Source organism: Episyrphus balteatus, chromosome 2 (assembly GCF_945859705.1).
Source record: "Episyrphus balteatus chromosome 2, idEpiBalt1.1, whole genome shotgun sequence".
Lineage (NCBI taxonomy): Eukaryota > Metazoa > Arthropoda > Insecta > Diptera > Syrphidae > Episyrphus > Episyrphus balteatus.
In genome coordinates this window covers 111759811-111774527 of record NC_079135.1, presented here as the reverse complement: position 1 = coordinate 111774527, position 14717 = coordinate 111759811, and the positions used below count along the sequence as shown (strand labels likewise).

The 14717-nt window shown below is 31.9% G+C and overlaps 2 protein-coding genes across 2 annotated transcripts; one reads left to right on the top strand and one right to left on the bottom strand.

Moving 5' to 3' along the window:
- The first annotated feature begins 1702 nt into the window (after positions 1 to 1702).
- On the top strand, positions 1703 to 14402 carry LOC129908776 (activating signal cointegrator 1). The gene is made up of 7 exons (XM_055985537.1): positions 1703 to 1866; positions 1922 to 2037; positions 2101 to 2609; positions 13221 to 13672; positions 13732 to 13853; positions 13915 to 14109; positions 14173 to 14402. Exons 1-7 carry the CDS (start codon positions 1799 to 1801, stop codon positions 14244 to 14246), a joined length of 1536 nt encoding a protein of 511 aa, XP_055841512.1. The 5' UTR covers positions 1703 to 1798; the 3' UTR covers positions 14247 to 14402.
- LOC129908779 (uncharacterized) lies at positions 4801 to 9994 on the bottom strand. The gene is made up of 3 exons (XM_055985539.1): positions 9832 to 9994; positions 9511 to 9772; positions 4801 to 5749 (listed from the first exon to the last, which is right to left on the bottom strand). The coding sequence occupies exons 1-3, from the start codon at positions 9850 to 9852 to the stop codon at positions 4818 to 4820; spliced, it is 1215 nt and encodes a 404-aa protein (XP_055841514.1). The 5' UTR covers positions 9853 to 9994; the 3' UTR covers positions 4801 to 4817.
- Positions 14403 to 14717: the final 315 nt, after the last annotated feature.

Genomic DNA, 14717 nt, shown 5'->3' with positions numbered 1-14717 from the left:
TGTTCTAGTTTCCTGTTCATTGACAAAACTAGAACAGTTTAGAACAGGATTTTCTGTTCTTGCTTTTGAGTCAGATCAGGTTAGAACAGATGCGTGAGAAGTGTCAAAAGCAAAGCTGTCATTTTTTATTTTTGTTTTGATTTAATTGTGCGAATATTTCTCGGGTGCTCGTGGTTTTTCTAACTAAAAACAATTTTTCATTATATTTTCCGCAGTAAAAACTCAAAAAATAAATAAAACTAACGAGAACCGATAAGCAAAAAATTCATATAATTTACAATTTGTTTTTGTTTTTTTTTTTATTTTGACAACTGACGTTTAAATGACTGTTCTAACTTGATCTGACGTTTCTCACGAAACTGTGCTGTCCTGTCCTGTTCTGATCTAGAAAAAACCTCGCTGAACATACTTTATATCATAGCAAAATAAATCGAATGTACAGCTGGGGTCGAATTACGGCATACGTTCGTTAACGAATGGTTGCTATATGTGTCCCTATCGTTTTCTAATAATTAAATAGAGACAGAAATAGTAAAAACGTTAACGTATGATCGTAACCGTGTGCCGTAATTCGACCCCTGACGTGATAGAAATTTTGTCACAGAACTGTCAGGTCCAGTTGTACAAACGTGGTTCAGCCTCGGATCAGGAATTTAACCCACCGATTTCGGCGGATTAGCTGCGGGTCAACTTCGGTTCAAGCATGGATGTGGCTATTTTTACAATTGTGGACCTTGCACCAGTGTTAAACCGGAACCTTACCACCGATTACAGAAGATAAAAGTTGCTGATCCACGGATTAAATATTTGTACAACTGGCCCTCAATATACCCTTTTTAAAAATACTAGCAGTTTTTACTATTTCACTTGATCCATATACATAGATCATTAATTAACACGTATTACAACAACTACATGAGATCACGATTCGTGATCCTGATGAAAAGCAAGATCACGATCAAGTGGGATGATAAAAAACGGATACTATCAAGACTAATTAATGGAATCAAGGCTTGACCACACCGGAAAGGTTTGCGGTACAGGTAATTGTATAAAAAAAATCCACACCTGAACGTTGACGTTCCAATTTGGAATTTTGTTAAAATACCTAACTAACAATTTCGCTTCTGAATTTTGAAACCAAAGTGCTATCGCACCTATATAGCTCCTATCCCAACTAACATTTCAGCTTCGGTAAAGGTATTACCTAAGCTAAAAGGTCTATAAGAAGCTTTAGCGAAGCTCTGCCGAAGCTTTGAGATTCGATAGATAGCTTCGGAAGATCTTGTATAGCTCTTTAATACAAGTCTTATCGAAATTATAAAAACAACATCAAGGACAAAAAAATTTCAATATTTTTTATAAGACCTGTATTAAATATCTTTACAAGCTCTTCCGAAATCTCAAACCATCGGCTCAAAAAGTGAATAATTTTAAACGCATTTTAGTATAGTTTTTCGGGTGGAAAAATTAAAACAAATGATGCAGAAAGCTTATTTTGTTTGTCTAAAATAAATTTGTATGCGCTTTTTTACAAACAAATTGCGCTAGCGAGAAAAATAATTTTTACTTTCGTTGTTTTGAAAAAAGTGGTCAATGCTCTACTAGTTCCCCAAAGATGATTTTTTTAAGGAATAGGACGCGCCTATTTTTGGACATGTGTTCCACAACAATTTTTTTACTTCTCAAATGACAGGTGACAGATCTGGCGTTGACAACGCACAACACTAGAAAAAAAACTTTTCTTTCCCAAAAAACAAATTTTAAATTTTTATTCTCAAATAATTCAAAAACTAAAATGGAAAAGTGGATTCAAGATCGTCTATCTACTTGTTTAGATTTTGAAGTTCCAGATGATATGATCAAGTAAGTTGCTTTTAATTAAAAAACCATTAAAAAATTAACATAATCCTCATCACAGGTATATCATGACTTTGAAATCCTCGGAAGAGTTCGATGAATATTTCGCAAGTTTATTAAATCCTGATTATGAAGAACATCGTATTTTTATGGTTGATTGCAAACAAAGGCTATTCAGTATGTTTCTATTTCTGTTAAATAAAAGTATTTCTTCTAAAGAATAAGTTCTGTTTATTCTAGGCAAAGCTATTCCCAATAAAAAAGCCCCTAATCAAAACCAACAGCAAACAAAAAATCAAATTGCCAATAAGAAACAAGAAAGAACCACATCTGTCTCTCAATCGGGGATTGAAAATGCTGGCGGAAAGAAGAAAAATAAATTTGTCAATTTATTTTCGAATGATGGCAAAGTTCCAAACACAATTATGCTCAAGGGACGTCGTCCGTGTGTTTGCGAAGCCACCGAGCATAAATTGGTTAATAATTGTTTGGGTTGCGGTCGGATTGTTTGCGAACAAGAAGGCAGTGGACCATGTCTCTTCTGTGGAGAATTGGTTTGTTCAAATGAAGAAATGCTATTGATCAAATCTTCTACCAAAAAAGGTGATCATTTGAAAAAGACTTTGCAGGAAAAAGGTGGCGGTGAAGGTTTAAGAAAAGCACTCGAACAACGAGATCGACTATTGGAGTATGATCGTAATGGCGAAAAGAGAACCGAAGTCATTGATGATGAGTCAGATTATTTCCAAGTAAGTATATTTTGATAAAATTGTTGCAAATATTAAACTAAATTTTCTCTTGAGGCTTGAACTTGGTAAGAAATCTGTAAGTGCTTGTTTTGTTTGGAATGAATTATTATATCTTGAAACAGCATAACTTACAAGCTAACACTGAGCTCCTTTCCCGTGTTCAGTATCTTTCTTGACACTTTGGATTACTATCGTACACGATCCCTAGTTTACTACTTTGTAATCCTTGAGACTCGAAGATTTTCTTTGCTATGGTGTTTTCGTTTATGCAATTGCTGGTGTCGAAACAACTATTTATTTTTGTAGCTTTAAGGAATTGGCCATTACTGGTTTTTCAGCGATTTTCAAACCGAACAAGTCTTGTCTGTTCTTCCATCGCTCTGCACCATACTAATACAGCTTGTTGAAAGCAGTTAATAATCCTGGTGCCATCTGCACACGCAATTGGTGAATGAATCGGTTCACGAACTGACCTTCTTTTCTATTAGATATCATCCACAGAGCTCTTGAAGTTGCACACAAATCAGTCATGTTGAAAGCGGAACAAAGAATTTCACACCATGATAAATTTACGTACATATATGAAGATCAGCTATGATCGCCTTGTTCAGCGTTCACCATAAAATGATTCTTGTAATCTTGTGCAAAAACTCTAATGTGTAAGAGGCAGCCACCAATTTCCACTATAAACTTTCTAGACTAGACAAATTGTCAGTTAGAGGATATAGGACAGCCCCCCACTGGCACTGAACTACTCTTTTATGTTTTTAGTGATGTGAGGTGCGAAGGACAAAAATCGGCAAAATTGTAAACGTTGATAGAAAATTTTTAAAAATTTGTAAATATCTTAAGCACTAAAAAGAGTGCGCGAAAAAATTATTTTTATTTTTTTAGGAAAATGTTGAGCAATAAAAAAATAACCGTCAATATCATTAAAACAACAAAATTATCGGTTATTTTCAACTGGCTAAACATCGTGCACTCTTTTTAGTGCTTAAAATATTTACTAACTTTGAAAAATGTCTATCAATGTTTACAGTTTTGCTGAGCTTTTAAATAAAACACTTCAAAATTGCCTGCAATTTATCGATATTTTGTATGAAAACATTGAAAATTAATTTTTAATTTTATTTAGAAACTTTTCAGCCCGTATACAGTGGTGGAAAAATAATTAGAAACACACTCTTTCTTTTCAAAATGTATGTATGTTCTTAATATAAATAAAAAATATTAGAAATATTTTCAGAGACATTTGAAGAGCTCGATACTTTATTAAGGATCTGCTTTTTATTGCACCTCCTTTTTTTCAAATATAAGAGGTTGGTCTGTCAGGAATTGTTAAGGACGTTTTATTTTTTTTTTTTTTCGGAACATGTGGCATTTTCGAGGACTGCAACCACATAAACCAACTTATAGATATCAGTTGGTGATAGTCCTCTTTATTAATTGTACGTTTAATTAATTCACCAAGTTTTCCAAATGTAAATGCTAAAAATCAAAAACAGGATAATTCTTAATAATTTTTCCTCAATGTTTCTAATTATATTTCCACACAAAATTGGACTATATTTTAGATTTTTTGCAATATTTTTTTTTTGTTGGATAAATTCTAAAATTTTTTTCCTAAAATGTTACAAGGATTGTATCATCACTCATGTTTGCTAAAAATTTGTTAATATTTTGTATTTATACATAGTAAGAAAAAAATAACATTTTGTAAACAAAAGAGAACGTTTCTAATTATTTTGCCACCACTGTACATTTTCAAAATTCAGCCTTGTTCTAAATAATTGACGCCCTAGTGAGTATAGATTTGATTTCCCTCAGTTTTTTTTTCAAAGACCTGCCGTAATGTGAATATTTGGCTTTCCTGGTCTAAAGTCACTCTCATAAGGACCTATCAGATTGTTGACAAATGGCCTCAGAGCCTCACATAATGACAGAGAAGATCTTAATCTAAAGAATATTCCCGCTACCCGTCCCATCTTTTATCTGTTGCCAATGCCTTAGCGAACACATAATCAATTTCGACCTTATGAGCATGCGTTCATGTTGCTCAACACATAGCAAAAAGATTCCAAATACAAGTTCGCTTACCCTCACAATTGTGCTGAAAAAGATTAAAATAAACTCAGGAAACTAACAAAAAAATGTAAATAAAACAACTAGGTTTTTGTTTAACATTTAAATTATAGTTTTTTTTAACATTTAAATTATATTTTTTTGACACAGATAATCAAACAAAAGTTGACGACGATCCATAGATATTTCCAGATTCTCCTTATCATCCCCTTCATCGCTATCCCCGGCAAGAACTTGTTCCTCGTCATCAATTAATACATCGTATTGATCGTCATTGATGATGCATAAATTATACAAAATGCAGGAACTCGCTATGATGTTGCTAACTAAATTTGGATTTTGTTGTTGTGTAAATCTATTCAACCGTCTAAATCGCCCTTTTAATTTTTTAAAAACATTTTCAACCACCATCCATGTATCAGAGTGCAAATTATTAAATAAACTTTGCTGATCTGTTAGTTCACCATTGTCTTTGAAAGGTGGCACAATCCAATTTGTAGCATCATATGCATCACCACCCAAAAGGAATGTATTTGAAGGAAATAACTTAACATAATTGTCTTGAACTCTTTTGTATAATGAAGATTTAGTTAATACAGTTCGATTAGTCGATGAACCTGGTTCACCACAACAAATATCGACGAATTTTTCGTCAGCATCGACAACTGCTTGTAAAACTATGGTATAGTGGTTTGGACTGTTTAAATAAGATTTGGCATCTCGTTTAGGTGCTTCAATGGGAATATGCAAGCAATTTATGGCGCCAATTATACCTGGCATTTGCTTTATGGCTTTGAATTTACGACAATTCTCAGAAATGACATCTCCTTGAGGCCATTTAATGTATTCGTGGCCCTTGGAGATTAGCCAATTACTTACACGGACAATTGCAGTCCAAACAGAGAACTCTGTAATTCGAAATAAACATCCTATTTGGCTGACTTCATTGTTATGGCTTATGTACCAAACATAGAGTGTGACTTCTATTCTGGCATCAATCTTTAGTTTGCTGTTTTGATTTTTTACATTTGTAAAGATTTCGGATTGAGTGTATTTTGCTGTAAGTTGTTGATAAATAAATGACAGCTTCGAGGCACAAATTTAATGAGTGTGAACTTAGCGAAACACTTTTCGCAAATCGAATTGGGAGAAGTTTATTATTTTGTTGCTAATTAGTTAGGGTCATTTTAATTTTTTTGCTTCAGTAGTTTTTTTTTTTGGTTATTTCGTTCAGTTTATATGAAGTAAGGGAGTCCAAAAATAAGTTTATAAATTTTGTTGCTATTTTGCTGACGTTACTATCCAGCAACAAAATATTAACTTATTTTTGATTCGCTAAGTTCATATAACTGAGCGAAATGACCAAAACACAAAAACTACTGGAGCAAAAAAAAATAATTATGTACCATAATTAACTTTGTGTTTCTTATTTTTGTACATATAAAAAATCATAAAGCTTTTGGAGTAATATTATTTTAAAATTAAATTCAAATATAAATCAGATTATAAGTTTTTTTCTTTTTAATTTAAAGAATTAAAGCAATTTTATTAATATTGTACCTAAAAATAATGCACTAGGTTCTGCACATACATTTTATTACAATATATTTTTTTACTTAAAACAAATGTTAAAATTAAGTTTGTATTTGATATTCATTTAAAGAACAATTTTTGCTGCTTTTATAATAGTTTTATATAGTTTTATTAGCAATCTCCATATGGACCAAAACGCGGACTGTTACGTTACATTCATACTCATATTTTATCACAAAATTATCTGAAAATCCATTAAATTGAATAATTTTCAAATATTTTATACTTTAAGCTAAAAGTCTGATTCCTAATTAACATTTTTGGTTAAAATAAAAAGATGATGATCTTTGTAACTTACCTAACCGTTAAAACAGTTTTTACATGGACTGTTACGTTACATAATTTTAGAAGTAGAATTTGAAATTGCCCTACTTTATAGAAAAATTCTGCTAGTGTAGTGAACTTGTTTTAAACGTTCTTTAGATTAAAAATGGCATTTTTATTACAGCAAAAAATGTGTTTTTAAACCTATTGAGTTCAGACTGTAACGTTACATATCGTCGCTGTAGTTCTAATACATAGTAACCCAGAAAAAATCGATTTTGCACTAATGATGCAATTATATTATTGAATAAAATCCGGATGTAATAGAAAAGACACTGTTTGCCTAACATCGATATTGTAAGAGCTTCGCTTAATCAAAACCAGATCATTTGTATTGATTCTCATACATTTCATAACTAGTTTTTTGCCTCTCCTGAAAAATAGACTTTTCTGGGTTACGAGGTATTAGAACTACAGCGACGATATGCGATCTTAGGTCATAAAAGGAGCTTAATTAAGCATTGAAAATTACTCAAATTGTTTGTTTTACAATATTTAATAATAATTATGGCCTTCTTGCGATTAGAGCTTCAATAAATTTCAACAAAATAGCATACATATTGAAGTAACGAACAAAACTATTTTTTTGTCGCTTTGATAAAATTTTGTATTTTTTTAAAAAAGATTATGTATTTTGCGTTGGGAATCGAAACCAAAAATACTATATCACGATATATTATCGAGAAACTTAAAAAAAAAAAAATATCAAAAACCGTGCTTCCATGTTAATTTTACCATCTTATACAAAAACAAAATTATTTTCCTTCTAGTCATCTCTGAAATACATAAAATTTGTGAGTTCATTATGGAGAGACATTTTTTTGAATAATTCGTGTCCCAAAAATGCTTATACAACTATCAAAATGATAAATCGTCGGCCTCATAAGGAAACCTCGTAACTCCCAAATTCAAAATTTTACAGGAGAGACGGAAGAGTAGAGAGACGACAGAGTAGTTTGGGAGTAACGTGCTGTGCAGAATTTGAATTTAGGTCTATTTACAGTTTTCGGAAAGACTTCAAATTTTCTGGGTTGCTCTGGGTGCTAAAAAATGGCATTCAAAAGTCATTTTCGAAAAAAAAAAAATGGAGTTACGAGGTTTCCTTCTTAGGCCGACGAAATACGCTATTGAAAACTAAAAGTTATCATAAAGACATAATTTTGATTGTTAAAATGTGAAATATCAGAAATTTTGCGCAAACAAATTTTTCCGCGATGAAAAATAACCTTAAAGGAACCTAAACTAATTTTTTGTATATCTATGAATATGGAAAAAAGACTGTTACGTTACAAAATGTTTTCTGCATTTACAAAGACATTTTTGAGGTTTTTCGCGTTTTGGTCCATATGCTTACTTAAAAATTATACATGGTTCTACAGTCGTCGGCATAATTATTTTGACTAATTTACAATTTTCGATCTAATAAGAGTAATTTCTAACGGTTAAACTTTATATAGGTAAAGATAGTGGTTATTTTATTAAGTATATTATGGTGAATCTCATGGTGGTCAAAGTAAGTCATATGAGTGAAATTTGGTTTTCAGACAGCTTTTTTTGTATTAGAAGTGCTATTTTTTGAGCGGCATAAGTATTTTGACCAGCATTCTTTTTCAATTTTGGTAAGGTAAAGTAATACCTTTTGCTTATTTCAAGCATGTATAAAACTGTTGAACATGTTAAGGCTCAGATTCATAAAAAAAATTGGAAACATTTCGCAAATAAATATTGAAATTAGGGCATTTATTGTTACAAGTTAAAATTCCCGTTACCTGTTAAACAAATCAATGGAGAACTGATTTGTTTGCGTCAAATTATGTCTTAGCTAATAAAGAAACACAGGAGTACGAGTACTGAGTAGAATCATGGCTGATTCTGTACAAAACAAAAAAATACACAAAAAAAAGACAATTTTTTTTTTTTTGCGTAGTTCACTTTGAATCCCAGATTGAACCCTTATATCATGGAGGTGGAAATGAAATCCCTAGGGAAGAATTCCACCTCAGAAAGCAAAGATTCCCAGGAGACTTAGGAAACACAATTTTGGGACTTATTCAGCAAGAAAAGCACTATAGTTAACCTCTTGAAAGCATGTTGAAAACTATGAAATTCGCAAAAAAGCACGTTGGTAAGCCTAATTTTTTCTGGATCAAGGCTTAATGGACCGATGAAAAAAATTGAAATTGATATTAGAAGATTAATTTATAAATAAACAAATGAATTATTGTTTTGTTGACAAACATAAATCAATAGTCATTCAATACAAAATCCGAGTATCAAAAACTTTAAAGTTGAATAACTCAAAACAAGGGTCGGTGAACATAGAAGACTGTAACATAAATTTTTTTTTTGAAAATGAATATAGAGTGGAGTTGAATGTGATTCTTATGTCGTTTTCCAAAATTACGGGAGTGAATCACTCCTTTTTCGTGCAATTTTGGAATTTGTTCACGAAGAATTTGACAAGTGGAGTGATTTGACGTTTGCTTTGCATGTGTTTGTAATACGAAATAATGAATAAAACAATAACACAATCTTTTAAATTCACTTTTAGTGATTTTTTACAATACTTTATTGAATTTTTTTGTAAATAAATATAATTTCCTTCACAAAAAAAAGTTAAAAGAACCACCCAACAATTTGACAAGCAGTACATGAAGTCAAATGTAGAAGTATTGGTAATCACTCCGTCACTCCCTCAAAATTTTGGGAGTGAAGAATTCACTCCAAAAATTCACTTCTTTTTTAATTTTGGAATTTGAAATCACTCCTTTTGGAGTGATTATATAGCTAGGAGTGTCACTCCTTGAATTTTGGAAAACGACATAATTCTCAGACGACGAACTCCCAATTCGATTTGCGAAAAGTGCTTCGCTAAGTTCACACTCATACAAGTTTCACTTACCAATTAATTGTTCCATAGTTGTGCGATTTAATCGTAAATTTGTCTTGAATTCCCTCTCAGAAAATTTGTCAATAGTGTCCATGAAATTGAATTGTTTTTCTTCTTGTTGGTCGTCGTCGTCCTCGTCGTCAGATGAGGAGTCGCCAGTGTTCTTTAAAACTAAATCAAAAAAACTCGAGTCAGACGACGACGAGCTTGAGGATGAACCTAATAAAAAAGAGTCTTCACTGCTACTTGATGAGTCTAATAAGAACAGCATTGCCTGGAATTGAATAAATTATTAATTAGGTAGTTTTTTAGGTTGGAATTAATTGTTTTTACCGCCATTGTATTCTTATCCATTTTTCGTTTGTTTGTTAAAACTTTTATTTTGTTTATTTACTTGTAGGAACTTGTTCTTGTATATTTTTGTGTATTCCAATTTTCAAATTTGTGTGGCGCTTGTCAAATGAAGTGACGATGTTCAATGAAAAATTCTGAAATTTTGTTATCGAATTTATCGAAATGAGAAGTTGAAGTTGGATTGAAAAATGTTCAAAAACACATTAGATGTGTTCAGGTTCTTGTAACTTATTTGAGAGACAAAAAATAAAATTAGGTCTGTTTGGGTTACTGCCTAAAACAGAAATATTTCTACTTTTTAAGCCAATTTGAAACACGATGAAATGAAAAAGCGACAGCAAAAAATGATGATTTAAAATCAACGCACAGCTTAATAGCCACAACCTAAATGAGATAATTTCGTAAATAAGATTAGTTCAAATTACCAATAATTTTTTTTTTCTATATGATTTGACATTCGAAATGAAATAATTTGCAAAATTATCTCATTTTTGGGCTCTAGTAAAAACAGGCTATAAACTATAACATATATAACATATTTGATAGGTATTAACTTGAAAATGAGCACTAAAATGGGATTTTTCGAAGTTAAAAAATGTAATAGGGCAAAATGGGGTAAAACGACTTAGCAAAAAATGCCTATTTTTTAAACGGTAAGTTGTAGAGTTGAATTTTTTTTAATAATTAAGTAATTTTTAGGTCTGTTTGGGTACTGCCTAAAACAGAAATATTTCAATTTTTGTCAAAAATAATGTACAAAACATCACAGTTCCAGAGTACTCAAACAGGAATTAGGTTAAAAATGTTGAAAAAAGTAAAAATATTTCTGTTTTAGGCAGTACCCAAATAGACCTTTTATTGTTAGGTTAAAAAAATTCTAAAAATTTCAAAACCAAGTTATAAAGGTTTTTTTTTAATGAAAACATGTAGACCCTTGACAAAGTGATTTTTATAGGTAGGAGACATTTTTTTTGACAATTTGAAAGATGCCATTAGAATAATAATGAGAAAAAAAATTAGGCGTCTTATACGGATTTTTTTCTAGGGAATTTTGAAAAATGAATTTTTGAAAATTACCTAGTTTTTTAAGGGTATTTGGAGTTTTTTTTTTTATTTTTAAGAATTTTTCTGAGTGTTTGAAAAATTTCAAGCTTATATAACAAAAAGGTATGAACCTGTATCGAGGGCCCAAACCAAGACCACGAATCTGCAAATGTGCAATTTTGAGAAAAACGGCTTCAAAGTTTTGGAAAACTCATGCAATCTTAAAGGCTTGGCAACAATGGAGGGTATGCGGTAGCGGTACGGGTAGCGGTAAGGGTACTTGTATGAAAAAAATTCCAAACTGACACATCAACGTTCAGGTGTGGAATTTTTTTAGTACAAATATCGTTACCGCTATACCGCATACCCTTCGGTGTGGCCAAGCCTTAAGGCTTGGCCACACTGGAGGGTTTGCGGTAGCGGTACGGGTAGCGGTGAGGGTAGGGTAAGCGGGGTACATTTGACACCGGGGCAAATTTGACTTTGCGTTTTTCGGTATGATCGTGCCCTTAATTAACAGTAGTTTGGATGAAGAAAGAAGCTTAGTTTGATTTAAAGAAATTTTGCGAAATTTCGCAGTCTTTCATTAACTTTTCGCGGAGTACCACGTGTTTTCGTGTTTTCTGTATTTCTGATCTTATTTTTGACCATCGGTATGTAAGCGATTTCTGAACCTAATAAAAATTTTTTTCAATGCTGAATCAATATTTTGAAAGCACTATGCTTAAAGTTAAGTTAATTAAAACCAGCTTTGTAAAAAAATAGTATTAGTTATTGAAAAAAAGAAAAACAGTTAAGAAGCTCCTTCGGGGCACCTTTGACTTTTGCAATTTGGGCACATTTTTACGTTGATTTTGGGGAATTATTTATTTAATATATTATTTAAAAGTAAATCGACATCGATTAATTTTGATTAAAATATTTTATGGTTTTTTGTTTTTTCTTCTTCTTTTTAGAAAATAAATTTTTTGATTTATTATTTTCGTTATATTGTTTAGTAGATTGTTTAAAACAATAAATGTATTTTTTTTTTCTAATTAAATAATAGACGAGTAAGATCCGCTGATAGTTTTAAAAATGTAATGCACACGATGTGGGGTTTAATCCACCATTGTCAAATGTACCCCTTTGAAAGTCAAAAGTGCCCCGGGATCGGGGCACTTTTGACAAAATGACTTTTTTTAGAAAACATAATTTTTTTTAATGTTGTAATGTTGTAAAACAAAAAAATTACTGTTAGTATAATCTTGAATAGTCAATAAATCAAATACAAAACAAAACATTGGAAAACATTAACAGTTTTCGAAAATACAGACCTTTAAAAACTAAGTGTCAAATGTACCCCCTTCTCCCCTACTTGTATGAAAAAAATTCCAAACTGACACATCAAAGTTCAGGTGTGGAATTTTTTTAGTACAAATATCGTTACCGCTATACCGCATACCCTCCGGTGTGGCAAAGCCTTTATGGAAACTCGTGCAACGGAAATTGAAAATTTAGGCTTCTAGTGGCCAGTTGTACAAATATTTAATCTGTGGTTCAGCAACTTTTATTTTCTTAATTCAGTGGTCAAATTGATTTTTAGCAGTTCTAGGTCCATATAGGTTTAAATAGCTAAATCCATTCTTGAACCAAAGTTGATCCACTGCTAATCGGCCGAAATCGGCGAGTTAAATTTTTGATCCGAGGCTGAACCACGTTTGTACAACAGATGGAGGATTGGGATTGATGCAGTGAAAGAAGGACCGTTATTAAGTAAAATGACACATTAAAGTGAAAATGTCCAAAATTACAGATTCGCGGTTTTGGCGTTGTGCCGACGATATTGTTATCCATATAAGTTTGAGATTTTTCAAAATTGCGACTGACAACTTACCGGTTAGAAAATAGCATTTTTTGACTATGTCATTTTACCCCCTTTTACCCTATAACATTTTGAACTTCGAAAAATCCCTTCTAAGTGCTCATTTTTAATCATGGGTGTACAATTATTGGAGACCCAAGATGGGACATTTGGAAGTAAAAGGCTGTTCGAAACCAATTTGAAATTTTTGTTCCAGGCCCCGACAGCGTTTTTGTATAAAAATACGTTGTATGGGTGTTAGATATTAGTTCCAAAAAACTCTTTAGAGAACTATATTGTACTTCAGTTCATATTAAATTTGAAGTGAAACGATCCATCGTCTTTTCAAGGGATGATTTAGTGCTGCAAGCTGACTTCTGAAAAGTGGCCATGCGAGGCAGTATCTCGTTAGTTTTATTTTTAAAGTTGAGAGTTATATAATTCATGTTCACTTACTAATTCAAAAACTTAATTTTTGCAGGAAAACTCTGTCTGGCTTTCCGATGCCGAGCGACAAAAATTCGAACGTCTTAAACAGGAAATGCACGAACGGAAACATGCCAATCGTTCATCGAGAAGAGTTAAAATGGATTTGTTTGGTCGTGAAATCGAAGAAGATCCCATCCCAGAAGAATATGAACAACAGGTTCGAAAAGAAATCGCAGATACTATATCCAAACAAACAGATAGCTGGTCTAATCGAAAATATGAACGATCTATAGACGACAGTGATATATCAGATCCCAGAAATGAAGGGCCCAAACCAGTCTACACACGTGTTGGGCCACACACCCACAGTACACATGGTATGGAAAATGTTGATATGGCTTACAATCGTGTCCAGGACAAAGAACTAATGGAAATGCAAGATATGCGTAGGTGTATGTCAATGCATCAACCTTATGCATCACTCTTGGTTTCTGGAATTAAAAAGTACCTAAATTTATAAATTTCATCAATTGGCATTAGTTCTAAATTATGTTCCATTACAGACACGAAGGTAGAACATGGTATTCCAGTCATCGCGGTCGATTATGGATTGCTTCGACTGCTAAAGAACCTAGTCGAGAGGAAATAAGTGAAGTTGAAGATTTTTATAAAAAGCATTACAAAGGTTTGAATAGATTCATGAAATTTTATTTCTTTTTTACTACCACCCTTTTTCTTTTCCTCAGATGATTCCATTAAATTTCCATCACAATACCAATCGGCTTGCTTGTTGGGCAGTGTTCTTGTTCAAGATGTTCTAACACAAGAAGAATATAGAAAAAAATATCCCGATGGAGAATCAGAAAGTCCTTATGTATTTATTTGTACAAATCCACAAGTTCTTCCTGTTGTCTTTCCAAATAAGGGTTCGCACAAAATTTGTAAGTATCAACATTATGCTCCAATATGGAGAAAACTAAACTCATTCTCTATTTTCTTTTAAGATCAAATTGAACCGAAAATTCATAGAGCAGCTTCTTTGGCCTTACTACGTGCGAATAGTTCAGCAGCAGCTTAATGTTAGAGTTTATAAAATATCTAATGATTTTTAAATTTGTATTATGTACTTGAAGTATCTTTATAAATGAATTTGTTATGCATTATAAGCTCTCATTTTTTGGTTTAAACTTTAATATCCCGAATTTAATAAAAGCCAAAATGAGCCAAATATAATAAACGATCTTCATATTGTAGAAAGAAATTTGACTAATTTCATAAAATATTTTAGAGTATGTATTAAACCAAGATTCTTTGTTCCAAAACCGTTCTGGAAGTCCGTAAATTGTATGAGGATCTTACGCCGAAAAAAATATTTTCATTACTTTTAAGGATTGATTGGTTAACGTAATTAAAGGAATTCTGTTCAGGTTTCTCTTCTTTGAAATAAAAACGGTTATTAATTTAAATCTGTTACAGATCTTCAAAGCTTTACCTTTGAATTTATAAGTTTCAAGAATATTCGTCTGTAAGTAAGTGAGTCACCCTACAT